This window comes from Colletotrichum godetiae, assembly GCF_030913485.1.
Source record: "Colletotrichum godetiae strain CBS 193.32 chromosome Unknown BDP55scaffold_65, whole genome shotgun sequence".
Lineage (NCBI taxonomy): Eukaryota > Fungi > Ascomycota > Sordariomycetes > Glomerellales > Glomerellaceae > Colletotrichum > Colletotrichum godetiae.
The window spans coordinates 96,166-120,945 of NW_026851313.1; the positions used below are offsets into that span (position 1 = coordinate 96,166).

Here is a 24,780-nt window from a genome sequence, read left to right on the forward strand (position 1 = left end):
GTTGTGATGCCCTGGTCACAGATTGTCCCGCTCAGCAAGGGGGCGTGCGCGTCCATGTCAAGCCGGGCCAACCCTGTGATGGACGGATCTGGCGTCGAACCGGTCGAACCACTGCAGAGTCCTGACTGAGAGCGAAGGCGAGGAGAAGAGCGAAGCCTGGAAGGAGGACGAGGAAGACGAGGGGAGGGTGTGTGCGCTTCCGCCTGGGATCGGGGTTCCCTCCCGTCAGTCAGGACCCAAGACATGAGTTGCGGCAACGAGGTGGATCTTGGTAGCATGTTTGGAATTCTGCGAATACGTCGAGGAGAAGATCGGTCACAAGCAGGGGAGTCCCCTTACCCCACAGTCGACCAGGCCGTGATCCAGAGCAGGGATACCGGTCGATCGGTGCCGGGAGGCTAGCGCAGGGGAGGAGGGGGCAAGGGGGGATGTTGAGTTGTGTGTGTGGGTGTGGACGTGGATGGTGTGCATCTCTCTCTTTCTGTGTGGCGGCTCTGGCCTTTCCCATGCTCGCTTTCTGTTCGCAACTATGCGCAAGCCCGTTGAGGTAGGTCTGAGTGAGAGCCAAGAGATATCGTGCTTCGGATGTAAAGTCTCATGGGGCCATGGAAGCTGGCGAGCCGTTGATCTGAGGTCTCAATTAGCTTATTTCGAACCATTTAAGCGTGGTTGATTTGGCAGGTTGACAATGCGATATGATCCCGGTCCTCCTTTCAAATAACCAACAGACAGGACAGGCTACGGGAGTAGCAACACCACCACCACCACCACTTCAGTGTGCACATGTACGTTTGGCGCCCGGCGGCGAAGAGAAGTAAAAACGGTAAGACGAGAGCGCTGTCAGATCTCCCCTAGCGCCGACGCTCTCTCTGCTACAAGGCTTAAGTGCCGTGGGCTACTGCGAGAAAGACACAAACTCGCCGCAGCCAAGCGGATGCTAGTCCTCGGGCGATGTTCTCGGGTCCAGCTAGCCGGGCCGTTGCATTTAGACCAGTCCTGGCGCAGATGGCCAGACAAGTTGCTCGTCACCCCTTCTTCAGTCTCCACTGGACGGCGACGGTGAGCCGAACTTGGCTTCCGTTGATCCAGAAGTCTAGGTCAAGTAAGCGTGGCTAAGCATTTAGACGACGTAGCAGGTAGATGTGCGGCCCACGCATGTTCCCCACAGGCCTTATTCCAATTATCAAATTGGATGCTGGATGCCGGCAAGCTGTCGAGTTGGGGCGGCTTCTTCATCAGACAAAACACTGACAAAGAGGATGGCGAATATCCGACGATGGGCGAGAGAGAGAGAGAGAAAGCAGTAAGGTCAAGCAAGCATGGTCCGTATAGGCTATGGACTAGATGGTGCTATTCTTGGCGCCAAACGTCGAACAGGTAACCCTTCCACGCTCTCGAGAACGAGCCGGCTGTCTAGCCCTAGTCGGTTGGAAACGAAAGGCAAAAAAAGAGAGGGAGTTTTCTTTGACCGACATGAACAAAACAGCATCATCCCCTTTTGAATCTAACATCAAGGGGGGTCTGGCAGGGGAGGGGGGATCGAGCGCGGGAGAGCGGCGAAGGATGTGAGCGAGCATTCGAGGGTGCATTCGAAAGAAGGACGAGGAGTGTATCCCGGATTAATCTCGTCATTGGACCCCTCTGGTAAGTCAGCGTTCGCAGTTGTTTCCGCTTGGCGTTTCAGCGATCCCCATGGTTGCTCTCCCGTCACTAGCTAAGCCTCGCGGCGCTTGGCGCAGTAGCGATGTGTCTGCAATGTGACTGCTGGGCAGAGTAAGACTTTTGCCAAGGGCGATCTGGTCCCACGGCCTCCATGTTGCGGCCTGCGTAGCGTGGCTAAGCTTTGGGTGTTGCGGAAGAGGAATACCGAACATAATTAGGTCGAAGGGCCTCCTATCGGACGAAGGAGAAACAAGTGCCATTGCTGAAGCCAAAACTGTCATTGTTTGCGGACCTCGGATACGCCCCGGGGATAGGCAGGCACAGGCTCAGTCACAGTCAGACCGTCAGGTAGACCGTAGTAGCCCATCGTTCTCGCGTGCGCCTTGTGGCAGACAGACAGACAGAACTAGACAGCTGACTGACGGGGCCGCCTCCCGCCGCATAGCTTGGAACAAGCTCCTGTTCGACTAGGCCTCATCTCCCTTGATTGGATTCTAGTTTCTTTCTGACCATGGTCTCCGCGAGGAAACAACCCCTTGGCCATGCGATGACTAGTTCAGGAGAAGGCGGTTTGGGGTTTGAGGTCTTTGGAAAGGCTGGCGAAAAGACAGGGCAATATCGGCAAGGTCGCTGACGTAGTCACGGGTAAACGGCGCGCCCAACGTGGTTTCTGATCAACGCGTGATCCGGGTTGGAGTCAGCGAGAGACAACGGAGACAACGAGACCCAATCGGTCGATGGTGGCCAGAGTTGTCCAGGCCAGACCAAGTTCTGTTGGCGGCTGTTGATGCTGGCTGGCAAGCTGTAGCAAGCAAAGAGACTGCAGGAGACGGCAGCGATTCAATGGTGGACTCGGAGAAGCCCCAGTTGCCCCCCTCCTCTCGAGTCTCGAGAATCGATGAGTCCTCCCTGAGTTCCTTGTCTACTGGGGGTCCTCGTGGATGGTCGTTGAGTCCAGTCTTTCTGTCGAGTGAGTGGACAGGCTGACAGGGCCTGAAACGGTCCACTAGAGATTCTGAGACAGAGTTGTGCGGCGGGATCCCAGCAGTAAAACTCCGAGCGGCCAAATGTTCCGAGCGGCACATGTGCCACAGCGCCCTGGGCGTAGGGTGGGGTCCGTAGGGTACGAAGTAGTGGTGAAGTAGCGTAGCGCTTCATCAAGGTTACAAAGAACATCCAGATGCAGATGCAAGTACTCGTACGGAGTAGCGTGTCATTGGCATGTCATTGTTAGTGTGGGCGGCCTGGTGAGAGAGAGACGGAGAGAGAGAGAGAGAGAGAGAGAGAGAGAGAGAGAGAGAGAGAGAGAGAGAGAGCGTTCAACGTCGACGTCCATCCATCCATCCATGGTCCATACATCCATATACCACCATCCCAACAAGGACATGGCTTGAGCTGAGGACCTTATGAGAGAGTAAGTCGACCTTAGTAGCCGCGAAAGGCGAGGTGTCGGTGTCGCAGACCATGAGGCCTCGTTGCACGATTTGCAATACTGTTTGTCCCGCTGAGAAACGAATGTGACGCCTTGCCCGCGCTGAGCATCAAGCAGATCCGTTTTCACTTCATCTTTTGCGACGACGGCTGACGCACCTCGCCTCAAATATTCGACGTTGCAGCCAGGCAGATCATCGCCTCGTATCCTCAGGGACCTCACTAGATGGACACCGAGACCGAAGTATGAAGAGGTGAGCCTGCGAGGACGAGGAGGAAGTATCTCATCCTGGCAGCATGTCATCATGTGCATCCGTCCTATAAAGGTATTTGTTATGCGCCGAATCCGTACAACGCGGTGAAAGCCAGAAATGCCATGATGGCCATAGGGCAAGACAGGTAAACTTGAGCTTGAGCTAGGCCGTCAACTTGCGAGAAAATGGGACCCTGCGGCCGGTACAAAAGATGAGATCAACTATAATCTGTCTGCTGCTGTGAGTGCGTGAGTCGAGAGGGGACTGCTCTAATGCCCATCATCTGAACAGGCGCAGGCCCCGAGTGAGATATGGAAGAAAGTTGTCATGTCGGAGGAAGCAACTCTAAAAGTCAACCTAAAAAGCAGCATTGTACCTAGTATCCGTAGATACCTTGGACTAGAAAAGGTTGCTGCTTTCTGCTCGGGTTTAGGCTCGGCGTAAAGATGGTTTGGCGATAGTTAATGACTATGGGCGTGCAGTGCGGTGGTTGCGAGAGTAAATTGCCCGGTATGGAATGTGTACGTACGGCCCAGTTGGCAATTTCTACATTGGATGCCACCAACGTTGGAAAAGTCTGCACACGGGCGATTCGGACACCGTCCTTGGCGACCTTGGCAGTGTGAGTAAGTTTGAGTAATCACCGGTATATAGAAGGTGTCGAGAGGTCGGGTGGTTCAGAGTCAGCAACTCGCAGCACACACGGATTGTTCGCTGTCGCCCGGGGCTACCACGTTCGCTTACACCATCTTTCGTGTTCGGGAATGGCGATGGGTGCCCTTCTCAGCCCGAGGATCTCAGGTCAGGTCTGAAGAAGGGAGGAACATGTGAGGCGGAGATGATAATACACATGGCGATGTGTTGGTATGCAATGTGATGACGGCACGCTCGCGATGAGGTCAGCGCCTGGGTTGAGGAGTCGAACAACCTTGAACCAACGAGTCGGAAATCTAATTTCATGGTAGACCGTCTCGGGGTTTGCGATCCATTGTGGTGGTGGTCAGGGGAGCGTAGGCACAAGAAAGCTTGATCTTGCATATGTTGGCTAAATAAAGTGGGAGGGAGTGAGGAGTGAAGAAACGGGCTTGCAGGACGCCCAAAGAAAGGCGCAAAGTATGTCCAGATAGAGCTTCCAGAGGGGAAACAAACAAGAAGAACAGACACGGTGACTCCATTAGACAAGCTTGGAGGATCACCTGCGAAGAAGTCTTGGTGTTTCTGCCAAGCCGGACGAAGGAGCTGGAGGTGGCTTGAGCAGGGGGAAGAAGAGAAGAAGTTTGTGCCTTATGCTTCCGCCTTAGTACCAAGGCACAAATAAAAGAGGAAAAGACGCTACGCCAAGACGGGCATGATGACTAAACATGTACCGACCGGGGGCCTGAATTGGGTAGGCTCGTGACCCCACGTGATCTGTTCTCCGGCCCGTGCAGCAGCTGAAGGCTCAAGGCCGGCTGGCACGGGAACGGAAGATCGGCAGCCAATTGAGAACCGCGTCTTCTTTTGTCAGAAACCACCCGTGGGCAGCTGTCTTGATCTGTCTGGACCTCCTGACTGCCTGTCTGGATCGCAGCTATGAGAGTGAGAGGTACGAAGTACTTGGTTACGTACTGTCTGGACCCCGACTCCGTCACTCCGAGCATACGTAGTAGATAGGTAACCACCACGACTTATCCCTAAATGGACTAGCGCTAAGGGATGAGTCTGGTCCGGTCCAATACCGGGGGACTCTCGTTGCTTCCTGTCACCACCACCACCAGATCTGCGAGAGGAGAACGTGACTTTGCGCCCGACTCGCTCCCAATCAACCAAGTCACTTACTATCACCGATGCCCCGCCTCACCTTCCCCCCCGTTCTCTGTTGAACTGTTCCTCCATCCATACCGTCTGCCGATAGTCAGTCCTACGGATAGGTTCAGTCTCCGGGTTCAGTGTTCACGGTTCAGCTCCCAGCCGCCAGCCTCGTCGATTTACCGCAAAGAGGTGAGCGCACCCGCCTCTCCACGCCCAGGCTCCGCGACTCGCTCTCCCGTCTCTTCCCCCGTCCCAACGCACGTAACAAACTGGAACCCACCGCCCACGCTGTACTTCATACAGATACCTACCTTACTGCAGGCAGAGCAGGGAGAGCAGAGAGCTCATACGGATAGAAAGGCTCGCCCGTCGTCTTGGTTCCTTCCCCACGTGCAACGTTCGCTTCCCGTGCAACGCAAACTCGACGAACCTCCGTCTGCGTGGTCACACGCCCACACCTCTCACCCAACCAAACCAAACCCGCCCGCACCGCACCGCACCGTACCGCACTACACGCCCCCCCAATCCATCCATTCATCGACGGGAAAAGACTCGCTCGCCATTTGCGCGCGCGCCCTCTTACTTTTTTTTTCTTTTCTTGCTGCTCCCCTCCCGTCGCCACCGTCCAAATCCAAACATCACGGCCCTGCTGCCCGTTCCATCTCCGAACCCGGCCCATATTGGATCGCGACTTCCGTACGAAAAAGTAGGGGTCCAAGACATTACCGCATTACGCCCTTATTGCCGCCACTAACCATCACCACCACCACCACCACCTCCACCTCCAGCCCGGCGAGCATCCATCTGTCCCCAACTGTCCGCTGCCCCCCCTTCGACGCTTGGGGGATACCCTTATCCTCCTCCGTCCTGCTCGGCTACTGCCATCCCTCCGCCTCCTCCGTCTTCTTCCCTCCCTCCCTCCCGTTCCGTCTGCTCTCGTCGAAAAAGGTCTCAATGTCAGACGATGAGTTCGGCGGCCCGGATGGCCCACCCGGCAGCGCCGGCGGAGACCGCGACAAGCGTGCACCGCGCTTCAGCTGGACGCCCGCCTACGAGGCTACCTTCTTCCGATCCCTTTGCGACTCGGTCCAGCTAGGCTTGCGCGAGAATCACTCCTTCAAGGCCGACGCCTGGGACCGCGCCGCCACCGCTCTTCGCGAGAAACACGGCGCATATCCGACAAAGAGCCATCTCGTCAACAAGTCGGACAATGCGCGCAAGAAATTTCGTCTCTGGCGTGGCCTTCGCGAGGACCCTGAGTTCCTCTACAACCCGACCACCCGTACCGTCACCGCTTCCGAGGAGGCCTGGAAGGCGCATATCGAGGTGAGTTGACACGCGCGCGCGCATTCCGCCTGCCCCCTGTGATGATGATCGTGTCGTATCGGACTTGTCGCTGACCCTTTCTCCGCAGAAAGAGCCGTTGTCGCGCGCGTTGCGTGGTCGGCCGTTCGATCATGAGCAGTTCATGGAGATTCTGTATCCTGATGTCGTCGGCTCCGGAGGTGCTCCTAAACGTATCATGAAGCCGAAGCGAAAGGGTCCGGACGTAATTCAAGGGTCTGAAGACCCGGATATGCCGGGCACCGCAGTCCTCGATCTTCAGGTTGAGCCGCCTTACGGAACCCCTTCGCAAACGGGCATTAACCACCAGGTCCAGCCTCGCGGCTCCGTGAGCCAGTCTCCCGTAGCACAAGTCCAACAACCCATGATACCCCAACAGCAGCAGCCCCAGCAGCAGCAACAACAACAACAACAGCAACAGATACAGCAACACCAGCAACCACAGCAGCAACAGCAGCGACCCACCTCTACCGCGATTCCGCCTAGGACGCACATTGCAGGCACGAGCGCTTTGACGCCCCCGGAGGAAACCGCCACAGGACGTAAGAGATTCCCCCAGCAAGTATCGACATCGGATACCGGCGGCAAGGCCCCGACAGCACCCATGGGACCGCCGGCGCAACCAGCAGAGAAGCGGCGACGTACCTCGGGCTACACGAACCCCGCGCAGGCATCAGCGGCAGGCGCATCAAATAGCCACAGCCACAGCCACAACCACAGCAACGATGCGACGACAGCGTCCATGGTCTCTGCCGGCAAGCAGCTGATGGAGGACGGACTGATCAAGATCGCCGACGCTCTCCGCGGCCGGAGCCCACCGCGGTGGCCCGAGCAGGCAATTGACATCTTTTTCCGTGACTTCTCCGACGAGGATATGGACCTCCAGCTTAAGATTGCTGAAAAGGCTCTCGCGGACGATAACAAGGCCATGATCTTTTGCAAGATGTCGCCGGCGCTACGCAAGCACTGGGTCAAGCGTCTTAGAGAGTTGCACAACAACAGCCGCAACACGTAGCGCCCTCCTTCCCAATGCGTAGTGTTGGACCAGCAGGCGCAAGAGGAGGAAATGTAGGATTCGGGGGTCGAGTAGCGGCGTTTTCGGTCGATCGATGTAAGAAAGGCTTATCGTGTGCGTGTGTGTGCGCGTGTCGGCAAAGCGGGCAACGGCTAAAGGCAAGGCTAGGCTGGTCAAAGGGCGAAAGCGTATTGTGTTGGCTTCATCAAAGGTGTTGAACTCGAAAGGGCTTGGGGGCTGGATCGGCAAGATAAGTTGCGAAAGGGGCGTTTTTTACGGTCTGGAAGGGTTCTACAAACGGGGTTGAAGGAGTTAGCAACCAAACGGCATAGCGATTTGGGGGGGATGTTGAGCTTTGGGCGAAACCTACCTTTTATTTTTCTTCGTCTCTTTGTTTCTTTTTTTTTTCCTGTACGATTCCACGATCACCACCCATACCAGAAATTACCTTATGTGGAGGTTAGCCGGAGTGCGGAAGTAGCAGACCGGGCGGACGAACGGTCGGTCTTTTTTTCTTAGTATATTCAATATTTATTGTTGATATTACCAGTGGTGTGGTATACCCTAGTTATCAGAATGAATCTTATGGTGGAATCGAGACTTGTCGTAGGGTGTTGTGAGGTCATCTACAGTCAGCTTTCAAAGGTATTTGTTCAATCATTGTATGGAGAGAGCAAAGTGTGTTTTGGAGGAGATTGTGTGTGGATTTCCATAATTCGCCCCGAACGCCCAGTGCATACATTACAGCCAAGAGCCGTTATCCGACGTCGTTGTTCGTCAAGACGCCATTACACGCCAAACAAGCCAGCATCCGTGCAAACATGCCCAAACAGAGAAGAGTAGTTCCCAACCTAGGAAGTAGAAGGAAAAAGAAATTCAAAGCCGCCGTCGTCCCCGACGCGCACTTGTCTCTTTATTTCTTGCCCTTGGTCTTGTACAGGTAGCTGTAGAAAAGGAAAAGTCAGCATTGTGATGACTAGTGAGTGGTCAAAGTATACGAGGTGCTTACCTTCCAAAGATACCCTCACCCAGGCCAACAACACCAAGGATGCCCAAACCCAGACCGACGCTCTGCCACGACAGACGGCCGCGCTCGTACAGACCCCAAGCCTTGTATCCGAGGAAGGCGCTGAGGCCGACGACACCGACGAGGTTGGAGACGACGAGGGCGCTGGCGCTGCCGTCGGACAGAGAAGAAAACTGGCGCTTGAGCCACGAGTCGGCCTTACGGGCCTTGGAGGCGGCCTTCTTCTTGGCGAGGTCGGCCTCGGCGCGGGCCTTTTCTTCGCGCTCGACGCGGTCGGCTTGGGTGTCTGTCTGGATCTCCTGCTCAAGGAAGTCGTTGGGGACGGTGTGTACGCTCGGCATGTCGACGTCGACGAGGGAGGAGGTGGAGGCGGTGGAGTCGACTGAAATTTCGGGGGGAGGGGGAGCGGCGGCCTGGATGGGGAGGATTGTCAGCGATTGTTACACGAAGGATCGGGAGGCGAGGTGAAGATGATGAGATCACGCGATCAGGTAGAGGAAGAAGAACAAACGTACCTCCTCGGGAGTCTGCTTGGGGCCCTTGGCGGCCATGTCTGCGTAGGAAGCCACTGAGAGGGTTGTCAGCATCGCACGCGCAACGTCGAGTATGACGCAACTTTGTTTACTTACTTATGAGAGAGCGGAGCTGTGGTTGGAAGAGAAGCTTTTGAGAGCTTTGATGTGTTTGGGGGTATCAAAGAGGGAGGGAGAGATGCAGTGTGTGAGAGAAGTGTAAAAAAAAGGTGTGTGGCAGATCGACAGGATGGCGCGCGGGATGGATGAACGGGTAGGTTGTTTCCTTTTAAGAGGATGCAGTCATGTGAAATGAGGATAAAAAGGGAAGAAGCCGGAAGAAAAACCTGAGGATGATGGATGGATGGGAGGGAATGGTCCGTCAGGTGGTTTGATGGGATGGAGGATGGCGCACCCCCGCGAGCGCTTTCCTTGATCTTGGTTGGCGCGTAGTGGCCTGGATACCAATGACGTATGACGTATGCGGCTCGGGAGCTTGGGACAGGTTGATCGGCGATCCAATCAGAATCCACTATGTATCCCCTGCACGTGCCTGGGTACCTCTGTACGAATAGGCATGTACTTCGTACCTGCCACCGAGGGGGGAAAGTCGGGTCCTGCCGTCACAACTGTTGGCCAGGAACAATGTCATGCGCCGGGGCATCCTCGGATGGGGTATAATGGGTCCTAAGGTGCCTACCTACCTAGGTCGAATAAGGTATCCGTAGGTATGCATGCTGTCATTGATGCACTTTGTGATGTTATTTATGCTGATGGGGCTCTAGAGAGTCATGTTTTCGTAGCTAGGCGTTTCGAAGCTAGGCATTCCATCTGCACTATCAATATCAAAGGGTCAAAATAAACAACTGGAAAATGACCGGGGAGCCCCTCAGAGAAGTGTATGTCTATTGGTCTTTTTTGCTTCCGTACTGATACACTGTGTACACGATTATGGTACATGAAATATGCCTGAATTTTCCCCCGTCATGGTTTCATTAGCCACGCTCCGCAGTCACAGCCGCAGCTACGACTTCGCTGTGAAGCGTCTGCTCCTTCTCTTTCTCCTTCACTCTACAGTCCTCCTGGTGGCCACTTGTGTAAAATTGGTACAGAAAGCATCATCTCTCTCGATTTAAATGTTGTTCGCCGCAGTAGCATCGACGGCCTTGTTGTTGGGCTGAGTAAGGTCAACAGGCTCAGGCGAGGGCACCGCCGGGGCCTTGGGCTTCTTCTCCTGCTTCTCGACCGGCGCGGGCTTCTTCTTCTCTTCCACCTCTGATTCGGCCTTGATCTCAGCTCTGGGGGCAGGGGCAGGCGCCGGGGTGTCGGCCTTGGTCTCCTTCTTGGTCTCCTTGTTGTCCGCTTTCTTCTCCTCAATGGCCTTGGTAGGCGGCGCGACCGTAGCATCGGCGTTGGCGTCGAGGGCGGGCGCGGCATCGGCCTCATCGGCGCCTTCGTCGTCGGCCAGCTCGTCGCCGTAGACTTCGGGGTATTTCCTGAAGCACGTCTGCATTCCCCTGCAATTCCAGTTAGCATATCTTCTCCCCACAACCACATCGTGTCGTATCCGCCAACATACTGGAACTTCTCAATGCAGTCCATGCCCTTGGGCTCTTCCTTGGAATACACAAAGCAGCTAAACGCAGCCTTGAACTCCTCTCCGCAAGGGCCGTCAGCCATGCCGCCCAGGCACGGGCAGTCCCAGTTGATCTCGCCTGTCTCGGGGTTGAAAGCACCCTGCTGATCGGCCTCGGCCTCCAATGCCTCAGGGGATCCGGGGGCGGGTGCCGGGCTTCCCTCGGCGCCCTCACCCTCGAGTGCCGCCTTGGTGTGCTCGCTGGCTTCTGTCGGTACGGGGGCAGCGGCGGCGGCGGGCTTGGCCTCCTCGGCCTTTACGATGGCTCGCTTGCGCTTCTCTTCGACAATGGCGTCGACGGTGGTGAGGTCGGACTCGGAGAATTGGGACGGGGCGGCGATTGTTCGGGCTGTTGGTAAACATTAGTTAGACAGACGTATTCCCTCGAAGCATCTCTATCGTTGGGAAAAACATACGGATGGGCTCCTCGGCAAAGACCGGACTCGTGTTGTACCAGTACAGAGCACCAGCGGCGAGACCCCATCTCACTGCCGCGCCCTTCCACGTCCTAGGCTTGTCGGCGGGTGCTGTTGAGGCGAATCGTCTAGGAGCTGCGCGAATTGCCGACTGTCGGGCGGCGCTCAGGGCGCGGGGCGCCGAACGCATGCCGCTGCGATACATTGTGTGTACGTAGTGTCTGTGAAAGTCTGAACCAAAAGGAAACAAGAGGACGTGGGGGAATTGCAAAAAAAAAAATGACAAAAGACAAAGGGGAATTAGAGAGATGGGCGGAGGGCGCGGGTTGGTGGTGGTGGGCAGCTTTGGCAGCTTTCCAAGTGTTGCTGGTTGGTAATCCCAGGTGGAAAAGAAAATTGAAGCTTCGAATGGGCGGGTTCTGCCGGGGTTTTAGCGGCGCATTATCGCTTGACTGCGCGCCGTCGACGCCTGCCACAGTGCCACGCCCGCCCACGTCCCCGTCCGATGCAGCCTGCAAGGTCCGGCCGATCGGACGGTTCGAAAAAAATCCAATTAAAATCTGGGAGATTCGGCGCTTCATTGGCTGCTGATGCCGTGCACCACTTTCTGCGAGATACTCCATTTTGGGCCGGCGACACTGATGACTGCCTGCGTGATACCTACGTAGTAAGGAACGCATCATGGACAACCTTGGATAAAGCACATGTTGCAAGTCAGTGTTACCTTACATTGCAAATTCCCTCAAACTCTCAGCTGTGTCACTTGACCAGCATCAGGTCAAAGTCTGTCACGTTTGCACTTCCTATGAACTGACCTATTGGGGTTTCCATAGGCCATTTGTGTCAAGAGACATTTTCTTTTTTGACTTTTTGGCTATTTGACTGAAGTTGCTTCGTGCCAAAATATAGAGACTCTTCAAAATGTCTCCAACCTTCGAGTGGCGACCAATAGGTCTACTCCGCGACAAGAAGCCAGAACAACCTAGCAGTGGCGACTTTTCACTCATCGTGCTCAACCAGCCTGTGAAGCAGACACCAGTCTTTGACTCACTATGGGCAAATGGTACGAGCTTGTCGCGTTCATCTAGTCCGAGCCCCTACTAACCCCCGTGAAGCTCTCACGCGAGTTGCTGCAGATGGCGGAGCAAACAGGCTACACGATCTGAACAAAGCAGCTCAAGCTCATTCTCATCCTCCATACGTGAGTTTTTGGCTCCCTTGCCATCTTGGGGGGGCTTATCTGACCCATACAGAACAACCTCGACGTCATCATCGGAGACTTGGACTCGCTCCTCCCCGCTGTCAAGGACTACTACACAACGCTGGAAAAGCCAACAAAAGTCATACATGATCCCGACCAGTACTCAACAGATTTTGCCAAGGCCGTCTCATGGGTCCGATCAAACCACGGACCCAAGACCGACATCGTGGCCCTCGGGGGATTGGGAGGTCGCGTCGACCAGGGACTCAGCCAGGTGCACCATCTGTACCTCTTCCAGCCAGGCCCGGGCTATTCCCAGGGCAAGCTGTACCTCGTCTCTGGCCAGAGCCTGACCTTCCTCCTCAAGCCCGGCCATCACAGCATCTGGGTCCGCGAAGACGGCGAGGACGTCTTTGGTAAGCACGTCGGCATCATCCCAATCGGCGGGACCAGCTACATCACCACCCAGGGCCTCGAATGGGACGTGGAGAACTGGGAAACCAAGTTTGGGGGCCACATCAGCACCAGCAACCACGTGCTGCCCGGGACCAAGGTGGTAGAGATCGAGACGACCGAAACGGTCCTTTTCACCATTGCTCTTGTGGGCACTGAATAAGCCAGAAAAAAGGTCAAAAACAAAAGTCGACAGTCGCTTGTTGTACAGGGAGCTCCTTGATGACCAAAAATTTGCACGGCGCATAAGCTGCAACCCCGCCGACTCCAAACGCCTTTTGCCCTGATCATTTCCCCAACTTCGTTTTCTCGTCTCTCGCGGCGCAACTCCAACCTGATGTGCATCTACCGTAAAAAGTGTATGCACGCCCAGCAGAAGAGGAAGAAGATGATGACACCGGCCCAGAAGATCCACTTGTCTTCCTTGGCGCGGCGCTCAATCATGCGAATGGTGTCGCCGGAGATGCCCAGCGTGTTGCCGACGGAGTAGAGTCTCTTCTGGGTGTTCTTCAGCATCTCACGCTGCGTCCCCAGATCGCCCAGTACTGCTTGCCCTCGAGCAATGTATTCGTCCAAGGCCGAGTTGGTGCTAGCGAAAAAGTTCTGCTCTCGTAGAGCGTGTTGTTCCCTTGTGACATCGTTCCCGCCCATGCTCAACCCACCGCTGCCCGCCTGGCCCGTCGATGCTCCTCGGCTGTGGAACTGTGATGACTTATTGACATTGGCGTAGGGGTTCTCGGGAGTAGCAGTAACATAGGCCCGACGGCCTAGCAGTTCGCCTCGATTGTTGCTGAGGGCGGCTTCTTCGCGAGCCTTCTTGAGGGAGTCGACCTGTGATCTGAAGTCGGAGAGGTCATCGCGGAACCGTTTCACCCGCTCGTAGGCTTCTTCTTGTTTCTTAGGTACGAGCTCCTGGCGGGCTAGTTGATTGTATTCATCGACGGTCTTGGAGAAGGAGGCGAGGGAGGCGGACACGTTTCCAATTTCGGCTGGGGTCAGGGCAGCTGGTTGCGCAGCTGAGGTGGAAAGCTTTTCGAGGTTGTTGCGGATAGCCTTGCTCTGGCGTAGAGCCGAGTTGTACTGGACGTTCTGCAGCTTGTTAGTATGGCGCATCCAGGTTTTAAAGCTGGGGGGGAGTCTGAGAGGTAACCTACCATGCTGGACTGATGTGTAACGGAGTGCTGTTGTTGGATCGAGGTAGAGTAACTGTCGAGACTAGAGCAATTAAGAGAGTAGATGCTGTCTCTCGAGTGCGAGCAGGGTCTCTTAGTCCAAGGTAAGGTACTGCCTGACGCCTAATGGAGCTCTGGACACTTCATGCTGGAGCTCCCTCCTCCCTCCTCCCTCTCCCTGGGTACGAAGGTACCTCCGACCCTCCAGGTGGCTTCTGCACGGAAATGTGTCACCGCCTTCCCAATCGGGGTGGGGATCGGTCCTTAGGCACTCCGTACCGTGTATACGTACTCCGTACGGAGTACAGTGTTGAGTTTAACCGATGACGGTCCGCTCCATCCCGGAGGTCCCGTCTCTACCCCCTGGCTCCATCTTCCCTCTTGGCATTCCGTGTAAGTTCAATTGTGACTCTAAACCTTCAACTTCACCTCGATATCTCAACACACTCACCAGATCCTTACGATAGCTTCTACTTACTTTACAAACGTGGATAAGTTCTTATGGCCGGACCCTTTCTCCCCTCTACAACCGTCGATAAACGAGATGACCATGATGGAATGCCTTGCCGAGAGCGGGCCGGTCAGCACTCAGCTCGAGGGCTTCGGTCGAGGTCCGCGATGGAGAAGTCACGCGGTAATGTGATTATCGCCGGGATCTAATGCTTTTTCTACTTGGGTTAGGAATGGCCCACGGGGCACAGATTAACTAGGACAGAAAGATACCGAAGCCTTTCTCCGCTAGCCTGACACTGTCGCAGCTCCAGTGTGCGATGAGACACGCCGACTCGGCACCGACTATGCAATCTGACAACGATGTCGTATTAGTTCCACCGAACCAGCGGTGATGGATTACATCTGCGCCCCCGATGCCCCCAAATGCCCCCAAAGTGCCCGATTATGGATTATGCCCCCAATGACTGCCTAGCCAAGTACCTAGCCGCAGACGGACTTTTTCATCATAAGTCTTGATCTCGGCAATAACATGTCTATATCAATACATTTGTCCCATGCCTGGCGTTCCTCTTATTGCACTCTCCTCACTTTCAGGCTCTGTGGCAAGGCTGGGGAAGACTGAGATCCAACATCATCGTCAACCATGTCTCGACCAACGAGTCCTACATCTTCAGACATGTCAGCGCCACCAGCCGACTCTACCAAGACAACGATAGTAGACGAGGAAGCACCTGCACCACCAGACGAGCCACAACCTCCACCATACACAGTATATACGACATGGGAGAAGCGCTTCATCGTGCTAGGAGCCGCGCTGGCTGCCTTCTTTTCGCCCTTCACCGCGCAAATCTACCTCCCGGCTTTGACTGTTCTCGCCAACGAGTTCAACGTCTCCGACTCGGACATGAACCTTACGCTGACGACTTACATGATCTTTCAAGGGATCGTGCCCATGTTCATCGGTTCCCTGGCTGATCAGAGCGGCAGACGCCCTGCCTATGTCATTTGCTTTGTCGTCTACATCGCGGCCAACATTGGCCTTGCACTCTCGCAGAACTTCGCTTCTTTGCTCATCGTTCGCTGTATCCAGTCTGCAGGCTCCAGCAGCACCGTCGCTTTAGCTTCAGCTGTTGTGGCAGATAGCATCACATCGGCTGAGAGGGGGCAGTACGTTGGTCTTACTGTTGTTCCCATTGTTCTGGCACCAGCACTCGGCCCAGTTCTCGGCGGTGTTCTGGCACAATATCTAGGATGGAGGTCCATCTTTTGGTTTCTTACCATCTTGGCCGGCGTCTTCTTCATCATCCTTCTCCTCTTCTTCCCAGAGACTTGCCGGAGGATCGTAGACGATGGCTCGGTGCGGCCTCCAAAGCTCTACCGAACCGGCTTCCAGCTTATCAAGGACTATTATAGAGCCAAAAAGGGAGCTGGAGCGCCGGTGACGAGACAAACGACAGAAGCGTCAAATACTGCCAAACCGACTCTCAAGTTCAAGATCAACCCGTTCGAGTCACTTCGTCTGCTCTTCGAGAGGGAACTTGGACTGCTCCTCGGCTTCAGCGCTATCGTATTCGCCGGGTTTTACGCCATCGCCTCCTCCATGCCGACCCAGTTCCAGGAGATTTACGGCTTCGACAGTCTCAAGGTGGGCCTCATGTACCTGCCCATGGCTGGCGGCTCCGTCGTGGCCGCCTTTCTCGTAGGGCCTTTGATCAACTGGAACTACCGCCGGCATTGCAAGCGTCTTGGGATTCCTTATGACAAGTCCCGTCAGCAAGACATGACTGGATTCCCCATTGAGAAAGCCCGCCTCGAAGTCGGTCTTCCGCTGCTGTATCTCAGCTCGATTCTGCTGCTCGTCTGGGGTTGGGCTCTGCACCTCCGCGCGCCCGTGGCTGTCCCATGCGTGCTGCTCTTTCTCTTCGGAGTCGGCATGATTGGGTTCAATAACACCACCAACACGCTCATCATCGATATTCATCCAGGCAAAGCCGGGACTGCGACGGCGGCGAATAACTTTACGAGGTGTCTGCTTGGTGCAGCTGCAACTGCGGCGATTATCCCCATGATTAATGGGATTGGCGTGGGCTGGGCCTTTACGCTTCTGGCTCTTCTCTACATTGTCTTCAGCCCGGCATTGCTGGCCATCATGTACTGGGGTGTGGAGTGGCGTCAGAACGCAAAAGACAAGGGGCTCAAGAAGGAGACGAAGAAGAGCGCATCATGAAATCGTGATACCAAGCAAACATGAATGTCGCGTGAATTGATACCCTTGTCTTGGACAGTTCTCTAGACCTACCCAAATCTAGCTATTTTTGACATGAAATATAATTACAGGAACATTGTCCAACATCGCAACGCCACATTATTCAAGTCGAGACTATTGCCGGTGTGGTTATCATGGCGGTCGAACCCCGCATCTGAGGCTAACTCGACTTGAACCACGCCCTTCCATCATGTCTGTCAAGTTGATTCTTATCGCTCAGCTGAAAAGGGAAGTGAGACCGGTAGCTCAAGTCCAGCTCCGCCCCTCACTGCCTCTTTATATCTCATCGTACTTCACCGAATACCTACTCCTTTACACTTGACATGGTGATGAATATCTCACATCACAATGAGTGAACCCCAACTCCAACCCACCGGGCCAGACCCCGCAACAAAGACCCTCACGGCCCGTTGCTACTGCAAAGCCGTCAACTTCACCCTCACCCTACCCACCACCTCCCTCCCCCTCAAAGTTCACCTCTGCCACTGCAGCATCTGCCGCTACACCCACGGGACCCTCTGCATCTTCCACGCCCCTCTCCCGTCCGGCGTATCCCCCTCCTTCATCGCCCCTTCATCGCTATCATCGTCTCTCACGGCCTACCGCCACGCGACGGCCTCGAGCACGCGGTACTTTTGCAGTACGTGTAGCTGCCACATCGGAGACGTGGGCATCGACGACGACGAGTGGGTTATCTCGACGGCCATCTTTGATGCGAATCAGGATGATGTACCCGCTGCCTGGGATATACGTACACACGTCAACACGGCTTCAGCGACCGGCGGGGGGCTATATGAATGGCTTCCGCGGGTGAATGGAAATGAAATAAACATCTGGAATCCCAAGACAGCCGGATCCGAAGCCGCAGCATCAACGACACACGGGCGAGAAGTCGGCGTAGACGGCGAAGAGGTCCTCCGCGCCCAATGCCACTGCGGCGGCGTCTCCTTTACAATCTCCCGCCCCCAGGCCTCCATGCTCGAAAATAAAGCCTACGAAGCCTGGGTTTCCCCCGTCGACGCCCGGAAATGGCCGGCCTGCGTCGACGCTTGTGACGACTGCCGTCTGCAAACGGGCGTCCACGCCATCGGATGGGTTTGTATCCCGGAATCCTGCATCACCCCTTCCGTGCCGGAGGACCTGCAACTCGGCGGGACGGGGAAGACGTTCAAGTCGTCTGAGAATGTGTGGCGGTCGTTTTGCGGGACGTGCGGCGCGAGTGCGATGGCGTACTTTGGGGTCAGCGGGAGGAGGCAGGAGAATGGAGAGAGGTTGGTAAATGTTGCTGCTGGGATTTTGAGAGCGCCTGAGGGTGTTTTGGCGGAGGAGTGGATTACGTGGAGGACGGGACGGGTTGCGTGGGCGGAGAGCGGGATGAGGTATGATGCTGGGTTGACGGAGGGGTTGGGGGAGGGGATGGCGACGTGGGGGAGGGAGAGGCATGGTGAGGCTTGGGAGTTCAATATCGGATGATGTTTGATTTGTCTACGACTCGTGGTTCTTGTATTCTGTCATCTCTCGTGGTTGGAGCCTGTGAAAGAACCATCCTACAAAGTTCTACGCAAGATGCCCATAGGTCTCCGTGACTCTATCCTTCTCCCGCTCCAGATACCTGTCCAAGGTTCCTAGAGGAACTCCCCAACTTCTTGTCCCTTCAATATCAGCAAATTGCTCCATATCACGCATAGCCAACTGTCCAGCCAAGAACGGATTCCCACCCTTCTGCGCCTCAACCTCCTCATCAGCCAGAAACACAGTCCTGATATCCTTCCCCGTAAACCTCGCAAGCTTCCCCGTAATCTCATCCGCAGTAAGCAGCTCCGATGCAAGCGAGATCTCCTCGGTGTGAAACTTGTCAGGATCTACGTACGCTGCCAACGCAAATTGTCCAATATCGTTCGGATCCACCGTCGGCAGCTTCGTCTCGGGCCTCAGAGCTGTGATGAAGCGACCCTTGTTGGCGAGGTCGGGGAACACTGCGGCGAGGGGCAGGATATAATTCGCCGTAAAGTTTCCCGGTCGTAGAATGGTTCAGTGCTCGAAGCCCACGTTCCGGACCTCATTCTCAATAGCCTGCTTCGAGAGAAGAACCACAGCGGTGAAGCTTTCGGGATCCCAGTACTTTAGCTTCTCGGGAGCATCTACCGAGAAGCTGCTGCTGTAGATAAAGTGAGTGGCGCCTGCCGTCTTGGCGGCAGCCATGATGCGCTTTGCAGTCTTGAGTTCCCAGTCATGGTCGACGAAGTCGGGCATCAGGTTCAGGAAGGCCCCCGTGACGCCTTTCATAGCTTTCTCGAGGGCACCTTCGTTGTCGTAGCCTCCTGGTGTGAGAGACGCGCCGAGGGAGGAGAGGGCTTTAGCAGCGGGAGAGCTTGGGTCACGGGCGAGGGCGTGGACGGCGATGCCGGCTCCAAGGAGGTTTCGTGCGACTGAGCCGCCTACTGTACCTGTTGCGCCGCTGACGAAGATTGTGTGTTGAGACATGGCTGGGTGGGTTTGAAGCTGGGTAAGGCAGTGTGATGATTTGAGCGAAATTGGAGGAACGACACGCTGTAAAATTCGATTGAGAAGTGCTATTTAGACGAGACTATTTGATCTATAGCAGGTTAGAAGAGTTCCCTCGAAGGCTTATATACTCACAAGATGATCAACTGAATCCCAGATGTTGAACATGTGTTTTTGAGGTCGTCACCCCAGCGCAGCTTACAGCACCATTGAAGGTCTCATCGCATCGCCAGGCTCCTTCCCAGAGACACGCGACCGACGGAGCGCCGCCAGCTTCGCATGATCATGTTGACCACATATTCGGCATGGTTGATTGGCTGTGACGATAGGTACTTTGGTGTTTCTTGCAGATGAGGACGTAGACAAAGAGAATGGAGGATGAAGGATGCGGTGGGAAATGTTGGCGGAATCCCGCCAGATTAAGTAAGCTCATAATTACTGGGCAGTGTTGACAGCGCCTCAACGAGTCCTCTCCAGCGCTCACTTTCAGTGCTTTGGCACTCATTCAAATCGTCTGGAAAGCTTCCTCGAGGATGGTGAAGCTATCGCCGAACCTTCACAGAAAGCCCAGTTTTCAGACAATCATTAAATGATAATTGAGAAAGACCGACGCGACCATTGAAGCCAACATGTCCAACTCGTTTTTCGAGAGGGCCAATCCACCGCCCCGGCGAAAGACGTGTATAGCTTGCATCAAAGCCAAGCGCAGATGCGACCATGGCCAGCCCGCATGTTTGCGGTGCTCGAGGCGGAATATCGCCTGCGACTACTCCGCTCCGCCAGCAACCAGCAGGTCGAAGGGGAATGCTGGTGATCTCGTCCTGCGAACCCCAAAGTCTCGGCGGCGGCAACAGCATCCAAGCAGCCCGACCCAAGTTCCCGCTCCCCTCCTCGATGACTGCGCTGGTTCCGACGCCTCTCTCATTCCATGGTCTCAGAATCCTGATCTTTTACCTTTAGACATGGGAGACCTGGAAGACGTCAATTTCGATCTAGCCTTTGACGAACTCATAACCACTGACGCCTTCTTCGAAGAGCCACTGATCGCTCCTTCCCTCACGCCCAAGCCAGACGAGATGCTCGTCCCATCTTATGACGCTCCCTCAGGCTCACTTCAAGCTTTGGTAGCCAGTCGTCTCCAATATTCCCTCGATGAAATTAAAAAGGTTCCGACCACAGTGGTGATGGAGAACCAGGCCCCGTGGAGCCATCCCTACCTGTACCGAGCCCAGATGCCCCGAGACATGCAAGGTGAGTACCTCACGCCACCCTCATCCCAAGTCCATTCTTCATGGAACAAATCTGACCGTGTGTTCGCCAGATGCTCAAGCCTGCTGCGCTCTCTACATAGCCAAGAGCTCAATCAACGCCTCGTTTGTACTACGCACCATCCAAGCCAGAGCCCACGAACTCCTGGCCTCCCCAATGCCCAAGAGTCGTCTCGACATCCTAGCCCGTCTCCACGCCATACTCCTCTATCAAATTATCCGCCTCTTCGACGGCGACATCTCCATGAGAGCATCCGCTCAACATACCCTCTCCTCTCTAGAACACACTATCCTCGCCCTGCTGCCATTCGTGAAATGGGAACGAGCACAGCCTACAACAGGCCCAGCGCAAGACTACTCTACCTGCCCGACCAAGGACTTTTGGCAAGAATGGATCTTTCAGGAGTCAGCCCGCCGTACTATATTCTTCACCTGTTTCTTCCTTGTTGCGTACAGTGTTCTCGTCGACACGCTCACAAACGGCTGTGAACAACGATACGTGTTTTGCCAGTCGTGGACCATGTCTGCTCATATTTGGAAGGCGCCTACCGTAGTTGACTTTGCTGTTGCTTGGAAGGAGAAGCATCACCTTGTTATTACGAAGCAGTGCTTTGAGGAGGCTCTTAGGGATGCTGCTGCTGATGATATTGACGCGTTTGGTAGGATACTCATGGTCGGCGCGATGGGTATCGAGGATGCTAGGCTGTGGTTTTACAACAGAGGTGGTTCTTTATGAGGACTCGATCGAGGCATCAGCAAACAACAGACATTTACCTCGTTGACTGTACATATTCCACAGGTGTCACATGTCTCACTTGTCATAGTATCACGAAGTAAAAGCAAGATCTGACTGATAACGAATTTGTTTTGTCTGGTGTCACTGCCTGTGGTGAAATCCCCTTGCTCTCCCCCGATATTACCTCCACCATCCGCAGACTCAGAATCCATGAAAAACCCCTTGTCAACGCCTAAAATGCAGCTAGAAACGATCCTTCAATAGAAAAGTAACTCTGTTGACCATGCCGATATCATCCACGGTAGCCTCATCCCAGGCCCAGAATGTGAAGTAATAAGCGGCTCGATCCTTCAATGGAAACGATTGCCAGTGGATCATGCCTGATCATGCCGATAAAAATCAATGTGGCCCCCCTTGGCCTTGAAAAAAGAGAAAGAAGAACAGAAAACAAGACATGCCCATCAATCCTCCACCCAGAGTAAGGTTCTCTTAACCAGCAGACCGTGAGGCGTAAGGAAAAAATCGGAACCATGTCTGAACCTCCAAGACCGAAACCCTGAGTCCAATGACATCTGAAGTATGTTGAAGTTGAGGAGTCACGTTTTTGAGAGAAGAAAAATAGCGAACAGCCCATGTGCATCAAGCTTCCACCCAGAGTAAGGTTCTCTTGACCAACAGATCGTAAGGCGAAGAAAAGATCGGAACCGTGTCTGAAAACCCAAGACCAGAATCCTGTGTTCGAGGCCCTCCGAAGTCTAGTGAAGTTGTATAGGTCGCGTCGTTGAAGAGAAAGAAAAAGCAAAACCGTATCTGTAATTTTTCCGAGCCAACGCCTGAAAGAGACCATCAGAGAGCTAAAATTCTCATGCTGTCCATGGACGATAAGGTACCGAGGAAGAAAGGAAGAAGACCGCGTCCGAAAACCTGTTGGTATTCTGGCTTTCACATGGAGTATGTGTTGACTGAGGTCGTATGCCGTATGCCGTATAGCCGCTGAGAAGTAAACGCAAACCACCGATTATGAAACCGTGCCTCGTGATTGATGTTCAGACCATTCTTGGTGTAGCCGAAGAACTCAATTCGTGGAGTCGAACAGCGCTGTCAGGACTAATACCCGCCGTTAATCTTGGCATAGTCTCTCCGCTGCTGTTTGCTGGGGATGTTCCTGAGGTCTTCAAGAGGCGTCTGGGGAAAACCACGCTGCAAAGTGAACTTGTGATAAATTCCGCCCTTGTCGTTGATGGCCTTGCTGTAACCGGTGACGTAGTAAAGCCCGTCATACCGGAGACCAACCTTAGGCGCGTAGGTGGAGTTTTGACTGCCCTTTTTGGCCTTGCGAAAGACGCGGACAGGAGTCTTCTTTTCCTTGGAAACCATGAGAGCTTTGTTTCCGCGGACGAGCTGCGCGCCGTCGGCCGGGGTATCGCGTGTCGTCTCCATAGAGTTGGTACCGCAGTACGTGATTGTCTCGCCTTGGTCGACGTCCATCGCGCCGTACTTGTCGGCCAAGATAATCGACGCGGCTGGTCCGATGTTGCCGTTCTTGTCTTTCGTGTACGAAATTCCCGCATTGGACTCTCCATGTCCCCCGAGATACATTGCGTTGAGCTGGCCGGGAACCCACTGGCCGACCTCCCAGCCGTTGTGGCCGAGTATCTTGGCGGGCCTTTTGAATTCAATGTAGGCAGGATTGAAGACACGGACCTTTCCTCCCTTTCGCAGGGCGATACCATGCATCATGCGGTTGACACCCCAGATAGGATGGTCGGCAGGGACCGGTTTGACGTCGTCGGCCTGTCTGTTTCGTTGGGAGCTGTTGCCGGTTGGTCTTGATGCGGTCGAGGAAGCCGGAACTGGAGGAGGCGGCATCTCGGGTATGGTCGGTTGAGGGGGCGGCAGCGGCTGGTTGACAACGGAACTGAGCCATTCGATGAGGTCGCGGGCTCTGGTTCTTGTCGGAGGCGAGAAGAAACGGAATCTCCTTCCAGCGGCGCCCTCGGGCGGGATCGTCGCCATCGTCACCAGGAGCCGCTTTACCATGTATCTCTGGTCGTACAGCTCCCCGGGCAGCTGGTCGGGGAAGCGCGACCGGGCCTCCTCGAGGAAGGATAAAAAGCCGCCCAGGAAGCGGCGAACATTTCCCACTTCAACAGTGGCAGTGGTGTTCGCTGGCCTTGCAGCCAGCGAAAGAAGGCTGCCGACCTTCCGCTCGAAGGCCCTGCTGTAGGCGGCTACGTCGCCGTAGCCGGGAGGTGTAGGAGGCAGGCCTGAGCCCACCCCCCCACCTCCACCTCCGAGACCACCACTGCCAGAACCAAGAGAAAGGCTCATGTTTCTTTTCACTGTTTATCGTAGTCAGCATCGTGGACGAATACGAGCGAGCGAGAGCGACCGCATGATGTGTTGCAGTGATGGGAATGATGGAAACAATGGAAGTGACAAAGGAGAGGACAATTGCAGTGACGAGCAATTGCAGTGATGAGCAATTGCAGGGATGAGGAATGATAGGAACACTCAAAGTGACAAAGGTGAGGGCAATTATAATAATGAGCAATTGCAGTGATGAGGAATGATAGAAACAATGGAAGTAACAAAGGAGAGGGCAATTGCAGTAATGAGGAATGATAGAAACAATGGAAGTAACAAAGGAGAGGGCAATTGCAGTGATGAGGAATGATAGAAATACTTAAAGGGATAAAGGTAAGGGCAATTCTAGTGATGAAGAATAATAAAAACAACGAAAGGGATAAAGGAGAGGGCAATTGCAGTGATGAAGAATGATAGAAACAATGAGAGGGATGGAGCAGACATCAGACATAGAGAGTTGCAGTAATAAAGAATAATAGAAATAATACAAGTAACAAAGTAGAGGGCAACATGAGTTACAGCGATAAAGAACGATAGAAACATTAAAAGTGGTGAAGGAGAGAGTGGTTATAATAAAAATAAAAGAAACAATTAAAGTAACAAAGGAGACAAACATACTATAGGAGACGAAAATAATAAGAGGGAAAAGACCAAGATGACGATGAGAAGGATAATAAGAAAAATGAAGACGATGAAGGTAACAAAGAGACAAACCCATCAAAGCAGGGAAGGACGAAAATGACAACAATAATGACAATGAGGAGTGGCTTTGGCATAGGGGATGTTGATCATGTCGATGATGCTGATAAGGGGAAGGTAATGCAAAGGAAGTCGATAAAGGAGAGGTTGGTGAAGGGGAGCATGATGAAGAAGACAAAAGCCACTTACAGGAGGGTGAATGCTGCTTGGTGTTTGGAGATGACTGCTTTTGTTGGTGTAGAGCAAAAGCAGTTGTTAGTTGAAGCTTGTGAAGTTGTGATGTGGACGAAAAAAAGAAGAGAAGAAAAAAAAGAAGAGGAAGGAAGAAAAAAAAGAAGAGGAAGAAAGAAAAGAAAGAAGAGAAGTTGACTTAGAGTGGAGATTAGAGAGGAAGACCAGCCTCGAGGTATCGAGGCATCAACCAAGTTGTGAGGAGACGAGAGCCTTAGGCCGGTGCACTCGGAAGTGGTGATTGACACGCCGGGCCTGGGAAGTGTGAATGTTCGGCCTCAGGGCCGTAAAGTGGAGCCGTTTCACCGAGTCCGCCCGGAAGTTAGGAAACGAACCCCCGA

General features: G+C 54.3%; 10 protein-coding genes across 10 annotated transcripts; 5 read left to right on the forward strand and 5 right to left on the reverse strand.

Annotated features, from left to right (window-relative positions):
• Positions 1-6,092: 6,092 nt before the first annotated feature.
• On the forward strand, positions 6,093-7,497 carry BDP55DRAFT_733571 (Myb/SANT-like DNA-binding domain-containing protein; the record flags this gene model as incomplete). The annotated part of the gene is made up of 2 exons (XM_060580108.1): positions 6,093-6,464; positions 6,553-7,497. The coding sequence occupies 2 exons, from the start codon at positions 6,093-6,095 to the stop codon at positions 7,495-7,497; spliced, it is 1,317 nt and encodes a 438-aa protein (XP_060423828.1).
• An 878-nt stretch (positions 7,498-8,375) lies between these two features.
• BDP55DRAFT_367764 (uncharacterized protein) lies at positions 8,376-9,455 on the reverse strand. Its single transcript, XM_060567088.1, has 4 exons — positions 9,154-9,455; positions 9,040-9,092; positions 8,507-8,937; positions 8,376-8,441 (listed from the first exon to the last, which is right to left on the reverse strand). Coding segments are annotated over exons 1-4 (516 nt in total). The 5' UTR covers positions 9,155-9,455; the 3' UTR covers positions 8,376-8,410.
• A 468-nt stretch (positions 9,456-9,923) lies between these two features.
• On the reverse strand, positions 9,924-11,516 carry BDP55DRAFT_680737 (uncharacterized protein). The gene is made up of 3 exons (XM_060576131.1): positions 11,089-11,516; positions 10,616-11,021; positions 9,924-10,553 (listed from the first exon to the last, which is right to left on the reverse strand). The coding sequence occupies exons 1-3, from the start codon at positions 11,291-11,293 to the stop codon at positions 10,169-10,171; spliced, it is 996 nt and encodes a 331-aa protein (XP_060423830.1). The 5' UTR covers positions 11,294-11,516; the 3' UTR covers positions 9,924-10,168.
• A 493-nt stretch (positions 11,517-12,009) lies between these two features.
• On the forward strand, positions 12,010-12,905 carry BDP55DRAFT_563727 (thiamine pyrophosphokinase; the record flags this gene model as incomplete). The annotated part of the gene is made up of 3 exons (XM_060570271.1): positions 12,010-12,151; positions 12,204-12,289; positions 12,342-12,905. The coding sequence occupies 3 exons, from the start codon at positions 12,010-12,012 to the stop codon at positions 12,903-12,905; spliced, it is 792 nt and encodes a 263-aa protein (XP_060423831.1).
• A 182-nt stretch (positions 12,906-13,087) lies between these two features.
• On the reverse strand, positions 13,088-14,466 carry BDP55DRAFT_733575 (vesicle transport V-SNARE protein; the record flags this gene model as incomplete). Its single annotated transcript, XM_060580109.1, has 3 exons — positions 13,088-13,831; positions 13,897-13,957; positions 14,393-14,466. 3 exons carry the CDS (start codon positions 14,464-14,466, stop codon positions 13,088-13,090), a joined length of 879 nt encoding a protein of 292 aa, XP_060423832.1.
• Positions 14,467-15,010: 544 nt separating this feature from the next.
• BDP55DRAFT_733576 (major facilitator superfamily transporter) lies at positions 15,011-16,594 on the forward strand (the record flags this gene model as incomplete). The annotated part of the gene is made up of 1 exon (XM_060580110.1): positions 15,011-16,594. The coding sequence occupies one exon, from the start codon at positions 15,011-15,013 to the stop codon at positions 16,592-16,594; it is 1,584 nt and encodes a 527-aa protein (XP_060423833.1).
• Positions 16,595-16,956: 362 nt separating this feature from the next.
• BDP55DRAFT_620733 (glutathione-dependent formaldehyde-activating enzyme) lies at positions 16,957-18,106 on the forward strand (the record flags this gene model as incomplete). Its single annotated transcript, XM_060571340.1, has 1 exon — positions 16,957-18,106. Exon 1 carries the CDS (start codon positions 16,982-16,984, stop codon positions 18,104-18,106), a length of 1,125 nt encoding a protein of 374 aa, XP_060423834.1. The 5' UTR covers positions 16,957-16,981.
• Positions 18,107-18,190: 84 nt separating this feature from the next.
• On the reverse strand, positions 18,191-19,117 carry BDP55DRAFT_697930 (putative NAD dependent epimerase/dehydratase; the record flags this gene model as incomplete). The annotated part of the gene is made up of 2 exons (XM_060577737.1): positions 18,191-18,586; positions 18,683-19,117. The coding sequence occupies 2 exons, from the start codon at positions 19,115-19,117 to the stop codon at positions 18,191-18,193; spliced, it is 831 nt and encodes a 276-aa protein (XP_060423835.1).
• Positions 19,118-19,636: 519 nt separating this feature from the next.
• On the forward strand, positions 19,637-21,257 carry BDP55DRAFT_620736 (uncharacterized protein). Its single transcript, XM_060571341.1, has 2 exons — positions 19,637-20,389; positions 20,460-21,257. The coding sequence occupies exons 1-2, from the start codon at positions 19,768-19,770 to the stop codon at positions 21,140-21,142; spliced, it is 1,305 nt and encodes a 434-aa protein (XP_060423836.1). The 5' UTR covers positions 19,637-19,767; the 3' UTR covers positions 21,143-21,257.
• Positions 21,258-22,249: 992 nt separating this feature from the next.
• BDP55DRAFT_733580 (PUA-like domain-containing protein) lies at positions 22,250-23,473 on the reverse strand (the record flags this gene model as incomplete). Its single annotated transcript, XM_060580111.1, has 1 exon — positions 22,250-23,473. One exon carries the CDS (start codon positions 23,471-23,473, stop codon positions 22,250-22,252), a length of 1,224 nt encoding a protein of 407 aa, XP_060423837.1.
• Between the last annotated feature and the right edge of the window lie 1,307 nt (positions 23,474-24,780).